This window comes from Poeciliopsis prolifica, unplaced genomic scaffold (assembly GCF_027474105.1).
Source record: "Poeciliopsis prolifica strain line A6 unplaced genomic scaffold, Auburn_PproV2 SCAFFOLD014, whole genome shotgun sequence".
Lineage (NCBI taxonomy): Eukaryota > Metazoa > Chordata > Actinopteri > Cyprinodontiformes > Poeciliidae > Poeciliopsis > Poeciliopsis prolifica.
Window position 1 is genome coordinate 2,801,314 of NW_026562389.1, and position 19,934 is coordinate 2,821,247.

Sequence of the window (19,934 nt, forward strand, 5' to 3'; positions counted from 1 at the left end):
ATATATATATATATATATATATATATATATATGCCTGTGGTCATCGGGGCCCTCGGGGCAGTAACCCCCAAACTGGAGCAGTGGCTACAACAGATCCCAGGAACAACATCAGACATCTCAGTCCAGAAATGTGCAGTCCTTGGCACAGCCAAGATACTGCGCAGAACCCTCAAGCTCCCAGGCCTCTGGTAGAGGACCCGAGCTCAGAGGATAAGAACCACCCGCGGTGGGTGAGAAGGGAATTTTTATATTCCCTTCTCAATTTTTATATATATATATACATATATATATATATATATATATATATATATGTATATATATATATATATATATATATATATATATATATATATATATATATATATATATATATATGTATATATATATATATATATATATATATATATATATATATATATATATATATATATATAATAATCACAATAAGGAAGAAAATAAATTTCTGAACATAATGATGTATCTACGACACACACCAGCTTTGCAACTTTGCCTCACCAAATAGAAAGAAAGTTTTGAGGTTGATTATGTTCAACTTTTATGAGCAACTATCATTGTTTGTATTCTGAGCAGCAGGATAATCTGCTGTTGGCATACAGCACAGTTCCTACAAAGTCCTTGTCCATAATACAACAAACAATAAGCAAATTCAAATCCTATGTCTCCTGACAGTTTGAAAGCTCAGAAGGATAAAATAAATAGACCATTGCAGTAATTTATTGAGCCTTCCTTTTACCTGCCTCACATTTTCAAGCAAATCTGCAGAATATCTTGCTCTCTCATGCTTTCTTGAATTGAATGAACTGCAGATACTAAAGTATGCTGCATTCACTGATAGGTAAAAGATTGGATTTTTGAGTTATGACTCGCTGATCACCGCTCTGTGCATAACCACTCATCAACTCCTTTCTTTAAGCATCTTGAAAATTGAGCATGTGATAAATGCCACAACAGTGGTGTCACCAACTTTTCTACATGTAAGAAAGTGTTTTAGTCGTTGCCAGTAAACTCTGACTTTGTGCCACAAAAATAATTAACATGAAGAAATCCCAGAATATTTTTTCTTTTATAAAGAAAATATAATTGTTTTGCTGTAATCTCAAACTATGTTCTAATTGGCCTGTATTTTTTTCTACCTCATTTTTTTTTTACAAAAAAAAAAAGAACAACATCAAAAATACATCAATATATACTTTAAAAATGTATGAAGAGCTGCAGACTCAGAGTTGGAAATGTTAAATACATTAGTAACGAAACATTGTACATGTCAGAAAGGGAAAAAGAGGTTTACTTAAATCTATCTTGAGCCCTAAAATAAATCTTCCAACTTTGCTAATATATACAAGCTCTGCTTAAACTCCTCCCAAAGCAGAGGAAAGCTTTCACTTTCTTTCCTCTCTCGCAGGCACAAAATCTCCCACAGGTGTTTCACTTGGTCTCGCGTTTCGAAAATGTACACAGGAGGCGAGGACTAAGAATGCAAAGGATCATGCAGGGCTGTGTGGGTGAAGGAGGAGGATTTCCATATGTAAGGAGCTGCAGCACCAAGGCCTCTGTTTTTGTATCTGGATAAAGCAGGTGGGCTCCGGGTGACAAGATAAGGGCAGCCAGATACACACACACATAGAATGCAGAAGCAAATGGATTCATGTTAATGCAAATCACGCACTGAGAACAAAAGGAGGCTAACAGACAACTGGAGCGAGAGTGAAAGGAGACCAGGGTGCATCACTGTCTATCAGGATACAGAGCGGGTTGGTCACTGAGGAGGAAAATGGTGGTAAAGAGATCTGATTAACAACAGCAGAGAAGGTGAGAGAGTTTTCTCATCGGGATCAGTTTTCAATGTTATAGTGTTTCTGTTATCTCTGCTAGAGAAACAACCCTCGATACCACCATCCATTCAGCAGAGACACTCTGAAAATAAGCTATTTGTGTAGTGCAGATAGCTAGTTTTAGCTTTATGGGAAATAAAACAAGATTTAAATGGTACTTCTTTTTAAAATAGTTTTAATAATCCACGTTAAACTTTTGTTTGCAAACTTGAATATTTTTTGACAAAACTAGTCACTACAATATGGAAGTGAAATATGCACTGCATGCATTGGAGAGTTTTTGCAGCCATGACAGTGATAAGCGAGGGTACATAAGGACGTTCTTAAACCAAAGAGGTCCCGGCACTCAAGTGTCCACTTTTAGAGAAATTACTTGAATTATCTAAATAACATTTGGTCAAAGGGTGAAATTGAATACATTCTATAATAATGATTCAGGATTTATTTATGCATCTTGTTGACTCTAACTACCCATTACAGTGAAGTGAATCACTCCTTATATCTCTCAGCAAGCATTGTTAAATTAAATATGCCTTATTTTACATATTAGCAATAAACAACCGTATGCAATTGTATTTCAGTTTGAAAGTGTGGAGTTTCCTTATGCTTAAAATTCTATTCATGAAAAGATAATGACATCTTATTAAGACATGACTGCTTGCTGTGTGCACTTGCGTGCTGTGTTTCTGCTTTCTAACATTTCCCTTCAGATTACGTTAGAAGCTGCCTGGTCAACAGTCTTCAGTATTAAAGGTGACAAGATAAAAATAGCACTCCTGCTCGATGTTCATCAATTTATAAACTTATTGCTCTCACAGACCTTCTCTTTAAAGAATAAATTATAAGTGAGACTTCATGGTGGAACTTCCTTGCACACATATTCCTAAATTATAGCATTTAGGGGCTATCATGTTGACTGGTTCATGCTTCAGGTGCAGTTACAAGATTTTGCTTTCACCCAGGCAGCCAAAAAAAGCAGCCAGTGAAGCTCAAGCTTAATTTGAAGAAATGAAACAATGACCTGACCGTGATATTAGAAAAGTTGGACACAGTATGACCGTTATGGTCAGTCCTCATTTTCTTGTCACAATGTCAACAATAAAAGCCTTTTAAAGGGTTTGGATAAAAGGAAGTCTCCTCATCCTCGTCTTATTTTGAACTGAAAGAAGCACCAACTCTTACAATCTCATATATGATCTCTAAGAGCCACTTCACACAGATTTAAGACCACCCTGAGGATGTCCAAAAATATTTATGTGGTGCTGGATTATAAATTTGGAAGACCTCAAAACTGTCACATAAACATCATCTAGGCATTTCCCTACTCTTATTTTGGTTTCCTGAATGCTTCTGCAGAACAATCATAACTTCTGCATGTAGGAGAGGTTTATGCACCTCCTCCAAACTTGCAGTTTTGTTGTAGAGGAGAACTATTAGCAGTATTTTGTTGGTTCATAAACATCAAGAGAAGATGCAGATGAAAGGAGCTTCTGCGCAGTGCACCCAGGAGCACCATCTGTGGTTCGTCACTTTAACCAGAAGTTGTGTTTCGTGTGCATACCTCAAAGAGAACAGTCAGGAAATTGTCCAAGCAACATTTTCAGTGTGTTTGTTTTACTGATCACTAGGAGTGGAATAAACTGAATCTTTAAAGCCTGAAATAGTTTATGAGTCATGCTCTGAATATTGTAAAATTATAAACCATAAGCAACTGATTTTGCTTTATACTTCTCCTTCCCCTTTCCTGTGCTTTTTTCTAAATTCAATGCAGGAATTCTTTCTGACAGTGTAAGAAAAACAATGACTTCCACTTCCACACTCCCACCCTGGTGTGGTGGCTAGGCTGGCACTGTAATCTGCAAGAGGCAAGAATGGACTGCCCACCTTAAAACTGTCTGAAGACTGACTTACCACTGATGTCACCATTTTAATATGTGGATCTGAAATGTCCACAGCTTGATAAAAAAAAAAAAAACCTCATTAGAAAAGTTTTGTGCATGCTCAAAACTTTTTTCTTTTTGAAGAGCTCTAACACTCCATCTTATGAGATAGAAATCACACACAGTTATTGATGCAGCTTAAAGGATAAATACAACAATTCTTCAAAACAATTCACAGAAAGAAACAAAATATCAATGCTGGCACTGTCATTTAAAATCTGCATTTTCTGATGTCTATCTGTCCTAAATGCTCTTATAAAAAAAGGCAAAGAAGCAAAATCTGGAAGCAAAAAAAAGAAGAAAAAAAACAAACGAAAAAAACACTCAAACATAAGAGGCTTGCGGACATCTCAAATGCACTCAGAGAGGCCATTAATAAAAATAATTACCACAGGAGATGGGCGGAAAAAAACATGGCCCAGTGAGGCAGATGTAAAATCTCATTTCTGTTATTTAATTTAGCAGAAGCAGAAGCAGGAAACCAACCAATCAATGAGTTGGAGCATAGAGCTCAACCAGAAGACATCTTTATCCTTGAAGGACAAGCATACACACAAGCACAAACAGATTCCAACCCAATCAGTGGCCAGAGAGGGCCAAAGGGGTCATTAGCAAAGGAAGAAGATCAGATATCAGCAATTCATCATGGTCAAAGTGACCAGAGATGCTCAAACAAATGAGGATATGTAAGGAGGTGGTTGTGTACATTTCTGCTGTAATGTACTTTAGGGATCTTTAAGTCATTAATCAAACTCCAGCAAAAAACACACCCACACAACACTTTATACAGTTGGAGGCACAGTTAAAGCACTGGCTAAGAGAGGTCAAGGTGCTAAATGTTGGTGTAACTCAGGAAACTTTCCAACAATACTGCAGCTCATCAAGAAGAAAACGCTTTTGAGCTTACTCTGTGCAACACACATGACAAATTCAAAACATCCTGGGGGAAACTTGACACAATTAGAGTCTGACATTAAATAGTTTTCGTAGAAAAGAGAAAAACACAATTAGCATAGCGAATGTAAAAAGACGCAGAGCAGCCGCGAGTCCGTCCAAAGGTAATGAAGGTCAGACAGAGAAACAAATGGCTAACGACGTTGAAACTCTCAAAGAAAAGTAAACTGAAAGAGACTTGACTAATATGCTAATTTTGTACAACACATTTAGTAATACATAACGCTGCCCATTTTTATTGCTTTTACTTATATTTTCACCCAATCTTACATGATGTAGGACACAGACCTCTTGTGGTTCAATTAAAGGAAAAGTAACAAACCTGCAGTGTAGTTTCAACCATGTTCTTTTAAAAGAAATGCAAACAATTCATACTCGCACAATCTTTTTGTAGTGCACTCTCATGGCAAAGGCTAAAACTAGAGAGTTGAATTAAAGTATGATAGATACAAAGGGTGTTTTGACCTGGAAAAGATATGATTCGAAGTTTTGTTAAAGTAAGGTAGTTACTGAAAACAACAGCTGGCTTCACAGTGTAGTAGAATTTGTAGAGTGCACATTTCCACAGCTGAATAGATTAATATTACTACACAAAGAACCACATATTTCATGCATGCTGTAATAGTCAGCAGTGTGCTGCTAATTCTTCAGTACTGAAGAACTCCAACTGTGTATTGTGCTGCATCTGATAAAAGGCTTGAATATTCAGCAAGACATATGGCTGAATGGCATCAAGCAGAGGAGCAAAGGTAGTGTAAACACAATGAAAAGAGAAGAGGATGCTAGGGGGATATACAAGCTGCCAGCACGAATGTTGCAAAGGGGGAACAAAAACATGTATATCTTCTGTCAGACAATGCAAACACCTCTAATCCACAAACAGAAGCAAATGCAAAGAAGTCCTGCCTGGAGCAGCAGTGATTCTGTGCTGCAAAATTCTGCCTTAGAGTTCAGAAACCATCACATCTGCGACTAAAATGAGTCATTCTGCCAATTTTATTCAAAAACTATTTCCTAGAAGGTAAACGTCAATATCAAGATGCTCATCTACACTATGAGTGGCAATAAGAGGCATTACTTCCTTCAGTGTGAAACTTTTCATTATGTTTTTACTGTTTGCAAGTCTCATAAGAGCCAAACCATAAAAGCCAAATGACTGCACTGTTGAGAATGTGGGCAATGATGGTTATGATTATAACGTTGGAGGTTGACTGCAACAAAAAGTCTCCTACCGTGGTCTGTGATTTTACAAGAAACCAGATAGAGCTCCTTCAGACTTCTGCCTTCCTTGGCGATGATTTCCACACACCTGCAGAGAAAAAAAAACACAACACGTTTAAAATCTCAGCTCAAGTGTGTCTTTTATCTGTTTGTATAGAAAGGCAGTTTTCACGTCCGATAATCTGCCAATTGAGAACAAGGCTGTTCATACTCGGTTTACCACCAAGAACATTTCTGCCATTCATTGTGACAGAAAAGCCACAACCACCATTTTTTCAGAAACTGCAGGGCCATTGTTACTTGAGCTAAATCAATTATTCCTTTGTCCCACTGGAAGGTGAAGGTCCCATTATCAAGTATTTTGCAGTCTTTAAATTTAAATGTTTTCGAATTGGGTTTTATTTCACTGTCTTCACATAATCTCCTGGCTTAAAAACAAACATATGTACAGTATGATGCTGCCAACACCATGCTTCACTTTACATTTAAGGTCATTTGTAATTTGAGCTGTCTGTCACAAATGTTTTGACATGCAGGCCAAACTGATTTATTTTGGTTCCAACTGAGCCAAGCAACTTTATCTTTATGAATGATGTGTCTCCTAAAACACTTGCATCACATTGCAAGGATACCTTTCAAATCTGACCTTCCATGCAGATCATATTTGAGGACTATCTAACAGTTATTGCATCAACACATTCTCCCACCTAAGCTGTAGATTGCTCTAGCTCTTCATAAATTATGGGCCTCCTGGGTTTTTGTAATGTGTTAGTAGGCTTGCAGCTTTGAAGGATTTTATTTAGGGGTATCAGACGAATGGGGAATGATAAGGATTTACAATTTACAAAGTCCTCTGCGTCAACAATCTCAATTTTTTGAGATGAGAAAAGTTGAGGAACCGTAACAGGCAGTTTTGCAGGGAACATTCACATTGAGAAGTTCTTTCGTCGAGGAACACACTTCTTTCCAAGTGGGATTACACTAGCATAAAGGTTAAACAGTACAGCCGCAGGGTCAAATCTGCTCGCACATTCTGCCTTCATTTATTTTAACATACATTAATAATTAAACACCTGGTCTGATGAAAGAAGCAACACCAACAAAGCAGGATTGTTGTGTGTATGTGTACGCACACATCTACGGCTTTGCAGGCTTGCTCACTTCAAAGAGGTATATCTGGATTCATCCCACTGCCTGCGCCCAGAGGACCAGCAGAGTGGGTGTGCATGTGTGAGAGAGGAAGGATACGCAGGGGAGGCCTGAAGGCAAGATCAGAGTATCTGTATCAAATAATTCTCTTTAAATGCCTGTAATGAGAGGAGTGCATGCAACAACTAGATTTTGATCTTAGCATTTGACCCATTAACCTTCAGGAAAAACCGTTTTGATCTCATTGCTGGTGTTGTACCATGAAAATTAACGATACAGAAAGACAGGAACACACACAGGCATGCTGCGCGGCTCTTGAGGTGTTTCTCTCTCTACTGTCTATGAGCTTCGTGTCAAAGGGAAACATGAAAACAATTTTTTAAGTATTTCTTGTGGTACATTGTTCTGGGATGCAGCAGAAAACTGACAGTTGAGGTTATATTTGCTCCAAAACAGCTGGCTTATGCCGAACCGAGCTCAAACAACTGTGAGAGTTTGTGGGATTTTGTTTCTTTCATGCTGTTTATCCTGCATTAATCTTCCTCTAGCAAATACGAGCGAAAATAGGATTCGGATCAACTAGGGAATTCTGTGTGACAAAACTTCTGGAAAGTCTGATGGGTGAGTTTTTTTGTTGGTAGTTTTTGCCCCAGGATTAACTTAAAATGGCACAATACACGGATGTCACTTGAGGTGTGATATATCACACTGAAGGATCAGGGAGGAAGAGACGCATTTGACAGAAAAGTTGAAAAGTCCGGCGTAACGCAAAAATAAAATTCAAGTGACTGAATGCAGCCGAAGTTGTTAAAATGTGCCCCGGCCTGTCTGCTTTAGTTCACTGGACTGCATCTCTTATTTTGCCTTTTCTATCACATTTTTCCTTCCAGTGGTCCTGCGAGCCTCTCCGTGTTATCAGGTTGTCCTTTTTCCACTTTGTCACTTCTCTCTCCCACCTCTTCTTATTTATTTTTCTATCTGAATCTAGCCTTTTTTTTTTTACTATTCCTATTCTCCAACTGTTGCCCCCACTGGATCATATATATATATATATATATATATATATATATATATATATATATATATATATATATATATATATATATATATATATATATATATATATATATATATATTTGGATATATATAAAAAAGTCTCCAATCCAAATAGAAAAGAGGACTTGTTGCAATTGGTCATTCCTGGTCCAGCCTTGAGCCGCAGCCAGCCTGAGATTAGATTGAGTTAAGCCTCGAGGATCACAATATCATGCCGAGTGTCCTGAGGCGGGAGCATTAGAACTGCTAATGAATGAATGCCCTGGGAAGAGCCAGTGAGGAAACAGATAAAAAAGAAAGCAGCGATTCAGGGATGCTGCGACGAAGGCGGAGCGTATCCTCTGGGAGCTTGTTACACTGCGCCCAGGTCCCCAGGGTGAGAGCAAAAGCAATTAGATCAGACATCAATGAATGAAGGAGGGAGCAGGGAGAGACTGAGAGCAACTACAGCAGGAAGCACAGTGAGTAGGAATCTCTATATAGAATCAGGGCGGATGCATCACAGGAGACTTAGGGCGCAAAAGAAAGGAGGAAAAAGGAGATGAGGGTGGAGCAGAGGGAAATGGGAAAGATGGAAAAGAGGTGTGGAGGCTGGCAGCTGAGGCATGGTGTGCACCACATGAAAAGACGTCACGATTCAAGAATGTGAACCCCAAAAGGTTTAACCGACATAAATTAGACATCTGATCACTTTCAGTAATGTATGCAGTTTCTAACAAAAACCTAAGTTGAATCTGGATTTCACCATTTTTATGTAAGGCCACTTCAACAGCACTAAGCTTCAGTAAAGTCCATCAGTGTGGCGAGAGGAAGGTGAAAAGAGGAGGAGAAAATGTGTTATTTGAACTTGAACACGGTCCAGTAGTCTTGTCCTTTGGTCATAACAATTGGGCATCGTTACAGGCAACCAGAGAATGTTGATTTGTACAAAGAGGAATTGTTCTTTCTCACTGTCTGACATTAAATCCTCAGCGTTTTAGTCACTTAGTAACAACAGTATTTTTACTGCCTCACTCACACATCTTTTCTAACAAAGTTTTGATGCAATTAGGATCTCTGACCATTTAGAATATCTATTGAATCCAACCTTTAGCTTCTTAGCTGGTGTTTTGTAACCAATCTTTACCATTTGGACATTATATTCTTTCCTGTTTAAACCATACATTTTGTGAAGTGCAACAATCCGTCTTGCAGTAAAACACCCACGTGACATAAGGTTACTATCTTCTGCTTTTTATTTTGCTTCTGGAGTTATGGTTTCTTTCTTGGCTGATCTGGCAGAAATGATGCTTTGGTTTGGCTGATGAAAATGAACTAAGAAACTGGGTTAATCAAGAAATAGAAACAGGAATAATAATATTTTTAAATGGGGTCAGTTTGGTTTGTATACCAGGGGTGTCAACATCCAGTCCTCGAGGGACGGTGTCCTGCAACTTTTAGATGTGTCTCTGCTGCACCACACCTGAATAGAATAATTAGGTGATTAACAAGGCTCTGGAGAACAAGGAGGAGGTAATTAAGCCATTTCATTCCTGTGTTTTGTACCTGTGGCACATCGAAAAACTGCAGGACAGTGGTCCTTGAGGACTGGAGTTTGACACCACTGGTCTATACTGTATGTTGGATTTATTCAAGTTTTTTTTTTTTTTAATAAGTATATTTATTAATTTTCAATGTTTTTGACAAATGAACAAATACAATACAAGAACAAAAGAACAATCCAGCTCTTATAGTTACATACAAAAAGAGGAAAGAGAAAAAAGGAAAAACAACCATAATAATAATAATAGCAATGGAATTCAAATGGTCTACACCAAAGCATTTCACATGCTTGCAATTCAGTCCCCCTCAAATTACAAATCCTCGCCAAAAAAATGCAGAAATTTCTAATCCTATATATATTCAAGTTTTGATCTCAACACTTTCTTGATAAAGAGTGCAATGGCAGCTTAGCTTCAGTAGACTGTCCCAGAGCAGCTGTGGCTACAACGCAGCTTAATTGGTAAATTACTGAGCGTAGAGTGAAATGTGTAGGGGTGATAAAAACCAGATAAAGCACCGTACAAGTACAAGTCATTTACTACATGCATGACTACAAATGACGTGATTTGTTATTTTTAAATACATAAACACTTAACGTCTTTTGGTCATGCTGTTTTTGTCGTATTTTGTACTTCAGTGTGTCTTGGTTTACTTCTTTGGACTTGTGGCATGCAATAAATACCAAATTTGGCTCCTAAACACATGAGATAATCTTGCTTTAGTCCTTTGAAGAAAAATACCTGCTTTTTTAAAGTCAATAGATTATTTATTCAGTGTTAGCCCCATTAAGGAAATGGAAAGTATGGAAACAGGATAATCAGGGATTGAGGCATGCTGGCTGAAGGATGTGGACAGATAAAGTGACAGAAAAATCTGGCGTGAAAAAGAAGAGCAGGTGAGCTATAAAGAAAGAAAAATAAAATATCAATTTCAAAGCTATTAGCAATAATCACTTTTAAAATTTAGGGAGTTGAGAAAAGAGAATTAAAACTTAAAAATAACAAGAAATTGGTGCAACACAAGGATTAAATGATGATGACAACTGACAAGGCTGAGAAGTTTACCACAGAGACAAAATTTCTAATAAAAAAAGCCTGGAGAGAACATTCTGATTTAGTTATGTAGCTTTCTCATGTGCAGCTTATGGCCATTTCTCCTAGTTTAATGACAATAAACCCCTTTTCATTGCAACAAAATGCATTACTGTAACCAGAGGCCAGGATTAGAAAGACAACTAAAGACAGCAAGGCTCATCAAGGGTCAGCGTGTGGTTTACTTATGACACCAACAGCTGGAGGTTCAACAATAAAGCTGCTATGCCCTTTACTCAACTCAAATCTTTTCAACTTTTATTTCTTTGTGTCTATGACTTATCATACGACAAAAATAATTTCACTTACACTTCATGAAAATTTCAGCTGAGAGCTAATTATTCAATTCACATTACTGGACCTTTTTTTCTCTTTTTGGCTCTATTCAGTTCTTTGGCAGACGACTAATGCTGCCTAGAAAAGAAGTGAACCCCTAAACTGAATACTCAAATTGGGATAAAAATAAAAATAAATTATTAATCTAGAAATTAATTTAAAAACTTGTAAAACCTGTCTTATTATTGTTCTAAAAACCTATAGGTTATTGATGTTGAACTTATTTTACTGTTTAAAGTTTGTGAGTTTCTTTTTTTTCTCTGCAGTTATGAGAAAAACATATTGCTGATACCGTATCCCCATATTCTACCTGAGTCTTATGTCGCATGTGTTTTTTTTTCTTTTGTAAAATTGAAGGTTTCCCTTTTGACTAGGTTTGCAATCACATGTCTTTGTCTTCTTCAATCTGAGGTTAAATCCTGACAAAGTCAAGCAATCAGGAATCTTAATCTTTCCTCACTGTTTGATCAAAACTAACTTCTCCTTTGCGGATATTGCTCTGGTTGTACAGTGTTGCCAGTTTAACAGCCAGTACACTTGTTTCAGAGTTGTGTAGTGTGATCTGTAGTTCTCTCATTTCCTCTGTTTACAATGATCACTGTCATTCCAACATCCTATTGATCTAAAATTGTTTTGTTGTGAATAAATAGGGATTTTATGTTTAATAGAAATCCCTCTCCTTCCACCACCCAACGCCACATTATGTTATATGAATGATGAAATACATGTCCAAAATTTTATTTTTTGGTTTGTTTTAGAAGATTATCCATAGAGCATGCTGTTGGAGCATGCCCAGTCCAGTCATTGAAAAGTATCTGCAGCGAAGCAATATAAAAGCACCCGGGACAGGAACGGAGGGACAATATGACAAGGAAAGCCTTGTGTTTGCGTGTGCACACAGTGTGTTGTGTGTGCTTTTGTGAATGCATGCATGTGTCTCTCAGAGGTGAAGCTAATCTTCTTTTATGCAGCACAGTCAGAGGTATCCAAGCAGACAGGCGGCAAAGGGGACGAATAGTAACAATACTTGAGAGAAACAGAGTTCCATATTTATCACAAAGGCTGCAGACAGTCTTGCAGCCAAGCAACATGTGTAGCGTTTTGCTTTAGCTAGGCCATCACAATGGTGCAAGAACAAAGAAGTGGCTGGGAGGAGAACTGTAGGTAGGTACGCTTGCGCGACGCCAACCAACACAGGCCCCTCTCATCCCGTCTCCTCACACGGTCCACAATTACACGCCTGTCTGGCCACACAAAAGGGGCAGGGGAATAAAAATGGATGATTTTTCGAATGAAGAGTGTGAAAAAGAAAAAAAGGTAAGCGTGGAATATATGAAGAAAAGCTTTTGAAAGTGTAGCAAGAGGTTGGAAGCATAAAAGCATGAGTAGGAGGCAGCGGTTGTGACACAGAAGACTTCAGACTTGGCTGTCTGTCTCTGCTTAATGAAATGGAAGGGCGGAGCAGCACGGGAGGAAGAGAGCGAGACAAGACGGTTTATACTTCTGCAGAGGAAGCTCTTGCAAAATCGTTCTTGCTGTAAATTTTCTTTACATCACCCATAAATCGATATGCAAGTGTAAAGGGAGCAGGGCTTTCACTTCCCCAGGACATGTGCAACTTTGACTTGCTGGAATCTTCTGTGCAAAAAAACTTTTTCATTGTACTAATATAAATTCATATAAAAAATATCCAATACCCCAGAAGAGGTTTTCAGTAAGCAAATACTTGATACTAAAGAAAAGCAATAATCTTTAAATGAAGCAGTAGAAGTTTTATAGAATGTGAGGGGGCATCTTTATGGCTTTTGAAATAGCTGACCTTCCAAAAATGTGAATAAGCTTTGACTATGGTCTGTTGCATACTTGGAGTTTGACTGAAACCAATTTGTCAAAAAATAATCTGTGTTTTTCCCACTTTTCTCATATTTGCATAACAGCAATGATTTTAGAAAAAAAAAAAGAATCTATTAATTCAACCAACATGTTTTGTTTTTTTCCCTGACTGGAAGTATTATTCACATTTAGGAGTGACCAAGCCAAAGTACTGACTTGATTCTAAGAATGTCAGCAGAGGAATCCATCATTACTGAGGCATGATGGATGTCCTCGGTAAAAAATGTATTTTTAAAATTGGAGTAGAAACATGTTTAGATTATTGTTTTTGCAGATCCTTCAGAAATGCATAAACCTTGTTCAAAATTCTGCTAAATATTTCAGAGTAAAGTCGATAGTCTTCTGTTTCATCAACCTTTGTGAGATGCTAGTCTACTTTCCAATCATCATTAAAACATTATACATTTTTAAATGTGCTCTGGGTATGAATAATTTAGGGATTAATATTTATGAACATACGAGGTAATAATCTATTAGGTTCGTTACAATCAAGTTATTTTCTTTCCAAGTTCTCACACTTAATGAAAATAAAATGTAACAGCGTTTGATTTAGTATTTTCAGAAACAATAAGAAATAAACTTTACCTGTCAGTTTAACAACATATAAAGAACAGAATTAAAATAACTGTTCAAAGAGGGAAGGACTATTACATCACGACTATAAGAGTTGTATTTCTTACCATCTTGGTTACAACAAGGGGAATAAAAAAAGAAAACGTATGCTGCAAAAAACAATAATCAAAAACCAAATTTAGAAAAGGGGATTTTGATTTTTAGTTTCTCAAGGTTCCATTGTTAACATTTCCAGCACAAAAATAAAAATTACAACATGTCTCTAAGCCATGAAATTTGACGTAGTGGCAAACAAACTATACTGTAATACTAACAAAGAAATAAATGGTATTACTTTGGGTAATTTCTAGGTGGTTTATTTTTATCAGCTTCCACAGGAAACAACTTGTGCAGAAAGTTCAATTTAGCTGAAATTATTGCAAAAGATGTCCAGCCTCAGGCAGCACTCAAAAAATGACTAAGATTAAAAACGTTTCACATACATTGGTCATATATGGAAATACTTTACAAACCATGTAAAACTGCATCAACTGGAATCACAAGATGGGCATTTCTTCATTTCTTTTATGTGTACCATACAGTATAGTTGCTAAGTACTGTTGAATCCTTTATGCATAAATCCATGAATACAGTTTGCTTTGTGGAATGTATTATATTTTTTGAATTAACAGGATGTAATATACATTTTCTATAAATCTGTTTATTTGTGTGCGTCTATCACGTGTGCGTGTACGTGTGTGTGTTTCCAGCAATTTGAATCAGGGTCTGCTTTGGCAATTAGGGCCTGGATGATTTCCCAAGCTAGTCTGCTGTACCCACCGCTCAAATGAGAATCACAGTCTTATTGTGTTTCACTGCAGTTAATCATGTTTTCAAACGCCTTCGCAAACCGGAGGGGCATTACGGCAGCCTGTCATCGGCTGGCTCAAAAATGGGCCGACGGGGTCATAACCAGTGCCATGAGCGTTGATCATGCTCTGAGCTCCTGTTCAACCTGTGGTTTGGTTTTTCTTTCTTTTGTGCTCTGAAGATGAGGCAAACACAAAAGAACACTTAGGAGGCCAACTAAGAGGTAACTAACGCAACAAAGCAACTATCTGTGGGGCCTTTTTTACCCGTCTTGCTCAAAAAAAGTTTTTGTGTTTTTTTTAGGTTCAGTTTTTTTTTTAGAAAGTAAATACTTTTGAAGTTAGAAGTAATACTAACTTCAAAACTAAAGGAGACAAGTGGATGTTTGATACGCTCTTCCTCACTAAAGTACTGCTGCCTCTGATGAATGCTCTTCTTGCTGACTCTCGGTTTAGATGGAGTTTAGAAGTTGTGCCATATTCTCTCTGTTCAAAGAAGATGGACTGAACGATGCTTCATGAGATCTTTGTTGGCTTAGATCATGTTTCATAAGATTAACCCTTCTTTGAACTCTTTTACAACTTCATTCTGACCGTTTTAGGGTGTTTCCTGCTCTTCATGATGCTGATTGTTCATTGAAGTTCTCTAATCTATGAGGCTCACATAGACAGCTAGATTTATGAGGTTAAAACACACACAGACTTTTCACAAAGTAGATGACTTCCGAAGAATATTGATTGGATTAGATTTTACTATTAGATATCAGATTAAGAGGAGCATAATTGAAATTTAATCCATATAAATTGAGTTTTCCTTAGAAACAATTGTAAACTACTTTGTGGTTTTCTACCACATAAAATCTGGCTAAAATAACAGTCTGTCGTTGCAATGTGACCAGATGTAAAAATGTTGACCGGGTGTGAATATTTACACTGCAATTGAAGCAAAACATCAGGTGACAGAAACATATTTTAACATTAACAAAAAAACAAATGCAACAAAGGAGTCACTTTGCACATCAAATACTACAAAGAAAAAGTCAGCTAAGCACTTTTGTGAAGTTAAGTGGCAGTTATTCACTTGAAGTTCATCCAAATGGACAGCCTGTTACCCTGCCAACACTGACAGGCTCCGTGATGCTCATGCACAAACAGCATTACAAGGCGGCTTCTCGGGTTGCCAACAGAAACCAAAAAGGGGGCCCGCCATCACTCATACAACATCTATTCACTCAGCTTCTGCTATTCCTTTCTCCATTGCACCAGAGTCCCCCCGAGGACATGCAAGTGAGATACTCACCTGTAAATGAACAACCGGCTTTCTGTAAAGCAATGTCATGGTCCTATCTGCCTCCACGGTCAGCCCACCACGGCCAAAACACAATAAATAACTCAGAAGAGGATGAGCAGTGCCCCGTGGCAGATGGCGATAACACTTACAGCCTGAGGTCTGAGATGACACAGTGGTTGGCAGCAGCTGTGTGAGTGCCTGAGTGTGTGTGTCTGAATGAATGGAGGAGAGAAAGGTAGAGGATCTTTGCCCATGTGAGACGAGCATTTAAGTTAGAGATAGCTGACCATGGTAGATGTGACAGTGGGGGACAAAAGTCCGAGATGCAGGGATTTTTTTTTTCTTCAATCTGTTACTTCTGAGAGACGTAGGGTCGAATAGAACAGGAGAAAAGTTTAAAATAAATATTATTATTACGTCTGAAAGCCAAAACTGAAGAGGTACAAGAAAAAAAAAAACGTAAATGTTTTCCACCATAAAAAGTTCACAATTTAAAGTAAATGAATAAAACAATGTATGTCACCATAATGCATAGGCTCAGGGAATGTTTCTTTTTAAAAGCATCTTTGTTAACTAACTTCAGTCTAAACCACTGTATTCTAAACTGAAAGCATTTGTACATTACAATAAATAATCCAGCTACAGAAAGGTTTCTGTTCATCAAGGCCACAGAGATGCAGATCAACTGTGTCCAGTAAATGCACTAATGCAAAATATTCCTAGAAATATCAAATAGGGTCACTAAACTCTTGCGTTTTAGGTAACTCCTCTGGCTGAAATGTAAGACCAAAACACGAGTTTACGTCAAAATGTAGCTCAATGGTCATAGAGTAGGCGAGTTAAACATCTCTCCCAAGTCTATATGCCAGAAAACTAGTTACACTTAAGAATGTCAGATACATCTTTATTTTAAAAAAAATACCAAGACTCTGAATGGCTTGAGTAACACATTATTAAAATATTACATTAAAATATCCACTGTTACCAAAAAATACCAAAATCATTCAGGTTGAGGTTTAAAGTAATCTTTTAATTTGATCAAAAAATATTCCCTCTATCTGGAAGTAATATTACCATTTCTGATTGGCCCATACAGAATCTGAAAACTTGTGGAGGGAGGTAAAGATTTTGGTAACGTCAGCGAGAGTTCCAAACACTGGAGACAGATAGTCAAAGTGTCAGTGGAAACACACAAAAAGCTGGACAGATGTAGCATAAAAGCTCCTGAACATACTTTCCAACTGATATTTCATTCAAGAATAACACTCCAGTCTGATTTTCTTTTAGAAAAAAAGCTTTGCAGTTGAATTGAAAGACTTAGAACAAACATTAGTAAACACCAAATCTTAAAATTAATCAGACTGATAACTGGGACCAAAGCAAAAACCTTAATCTGGACATATTTGCCAATAATAATATAGTTTAAAAACTCACAAAGAATGACAAATTAATCATTTCTTTGTTATTCAAGTTTTTAGTATTTTTGTACAAGCAGCCCTGCCAAATACAACTTTTCTCTACATACAATATCCTTGTACAATGATTAAATGTGATTTCTCTAGAGAAGCTAACGGAGCCGGTCCGTGGTGGCTAACAATAGAACCATGTTTTTTGTGGGCCGTACAGAACACAGTGGATCTAACGGTGATAGATTGAAATGAGCGTTCCCCTCAGGGTTGTACACCGTAACTCCCCTGCTTCGTGTCCACACACGGAACGAGGTGAACTATCACGGTGTTTACCGGTGGGCCTGACACACCGGTACTGCGTACTCCCCTCCACTGCGTACTCCCCTCCGCCCACTCAGCCGTAGCTAATTACTCTGCTCTTTGATTACTCCCATCTATTTTAATGAGAGCTTACGAATGCACTCCCTTCATCCTGTTTTCTCTGTCAAACCCACATGTAAGCATGATGAACATGTGCAGGAAGCATGCGTTTTCCCCTTTGACATATGCTGTACACACACACACACACACACACGGTAAAGAGAACAATGTTGTATCCCATGTTTGTCCCAGAGGCAGGAAATTGGAGGGCGTTCATTAGGCTAATGGATTTGAAGAGGGAAGGAGAGGAGGATGAAGGGAGAGCAGAAAGTAGAGGATGGGGAGGCCACTGAATTTCAGCACAACAAATTTTGTACAATAGCCCAACAAGTCATAATGCAGCAAGTAATTTCCCTGCTTCTATGATAGAGAGCGCAATATTTCCATTATGTGAAATGGCTTTAATTACAGTGAATTTGCCTCATAAGTCAGCTCCTATTGAGAACAAATGAGCTGTTGCATTTTTGGTGGTGCTGCGAAGCACTCCTGCAGCTTGCCCGGATGGACTCGACTTCATTAGGATCACTGGTTTGCCAGCACACGCGCTGGGAAGACAAAGCTTAATCAATGGACACACGCTGGTCTGAAAAGTCTCAAAGAGAGCCAACTGAAGACGCAGAATGGTACATGGTAACTGATCAATAGAAAAATGAGTGTGTGGCTCCTATTATCTTATTTTCTGCTCCACAGAAAGTCGTGTCTGTCACAGATGCTGTAAAATTCATCTTTATTCTAAGCTATGTGAGTGCTATGGCCATATGCCCGATACAAAAAAAAAACTTAGCAGCATACAGACAGTACACAAAAACACATCTCTTAAACAACTTAAAAAGGTCTAATGACATCCTGTTTTTATTCTATGATAAATTAGCTCAAAAATGTATTTTTCAAACATATAAATACGGCCAACACAAGAGAGTGCACACATACACTGGTTACACACTTTGCTAAGAGAGACCATACGATTTGGATTTAAAATGGTTAGAAACCCAGCTCAATGACAGAGATGCCCAGAAAGTTTACATGAAAAAAAAATCTGACAATTTATTTGCAATGGACCAGAATCTGTACACTAAATCATGGAGTCTGACCAAGTGTAAAGCCGACACTTAACATGACCCATATGTGTGTCACTGTGTTCATAGCGACATCAGCAAGAGCAGCACTTCAGCATTTACCCGTAGCAACACAAAATATCCCTGAGATGAATACCAAAGAAAAGAAGAAATCTTACAGTTAACGCAACACTTTCAGTTCCAGCTTCTTCTCACCTCATTTTAACACCCCAACACCTGCATCTGCTGGATATTATTCCTGAATGTTCGTCTTTCTCTCTATTCAAACATCAAATGCCTTCTTGTTCCATCTGTGATATAATGGTACGTTTTGCTCTATACCAGTAAAAACACACAGCAAATATGAGGCCAAATATTAAAAAAAAATGAATTATCTGCTGTGAATGACTTGAAGACATTCTATAAAAGAAAAAGTAGCTGCTAATCCATTTGTTCCCCCTATAGGGGCAGAAGAAATAAACATCCTAATGAAAAACTGGTGGCTAAATCACCATGATGGTAATAACAGCGGGAGCGTCACTGGGAGCAGTCGTTTGACTCGGTGACACACAGCCATTAGGTATTCATGAAAACAGATGTTGCATGGTTCACCAGCCCACTGGCCCAAACACCCCCTGAAAAACACCAGAAACCTAAATGAATTTCTCTACGGATCACACCGTTTGATCCCCTGCCAAGAAAAAGTGACAAGACTTTCAGATTTTCTTTCTCCAAAGGGGAGAGGAGGATGAGCAGGCTGAGCAGGATCAGGAGGAGTAGACAGGGAAGGTTATGGACAAGATGGTGAAAGACGCATGACGAGGGTACTTTATCACTATTGATGTTGGCATATCCTGTGCCTTACATAGGAACCATTCATCTCCAAGACTCATCTCTTTCTTCTGTTGTCCAAAGATATCATGTTTTGTAAAGTCCTAAAATCCTATTAACTTGATAGCGAAGGGATTTTCTTCTTGATCAGGCAAATCTTTTAGTAGCTTATCACTAGCCAAGCAGAGAGAGCTTATACAAAATTAAGCCAGAAAAATGAGTCAGTGTAAGTCTATATATCATTTAATACACAGTTCTGTGACAGACTGTTCATATGCATAAAATATATTTAATAAAATCACTATTTTTGATAAGGTGAATAGCCATCTCCAAGCATCTATGACATTTAATTCCACTTTCCAATTACTGACCACCAATCAAGACAATCGAATTTTATTTTTGTTTTGGGAAATAAACATAAGAACTTTGAAGACCAAAAGTTTAAGAATTTAGTTTCTCATTAAGTATGGCA

General features: G+C 37.8%; 1 protein-coding gene across 1 annotated transcript in view; it reads right to left on the bottom strand.

Moving 5' to 3' along the window:
* Window positions 1-19,934, bottom strand: part of fbxl17 (F-box and leucine-rich repeat protein 17) — a 239,412-nt gene that overhangs the window by 67,655 nt on the left and 151,823 nt on the right. Inside the window, exon 9 of the mRNA XM_055039391.1 lies at window positions 5,980-6,056. Coding sequence (XP_054895366.1) covers window positions 5,980-6,056 — 77 coding nt within the window. The remainder of the gene's footprint in view (window positions 1-5,979; window positions 6,057-19,934) is intronic.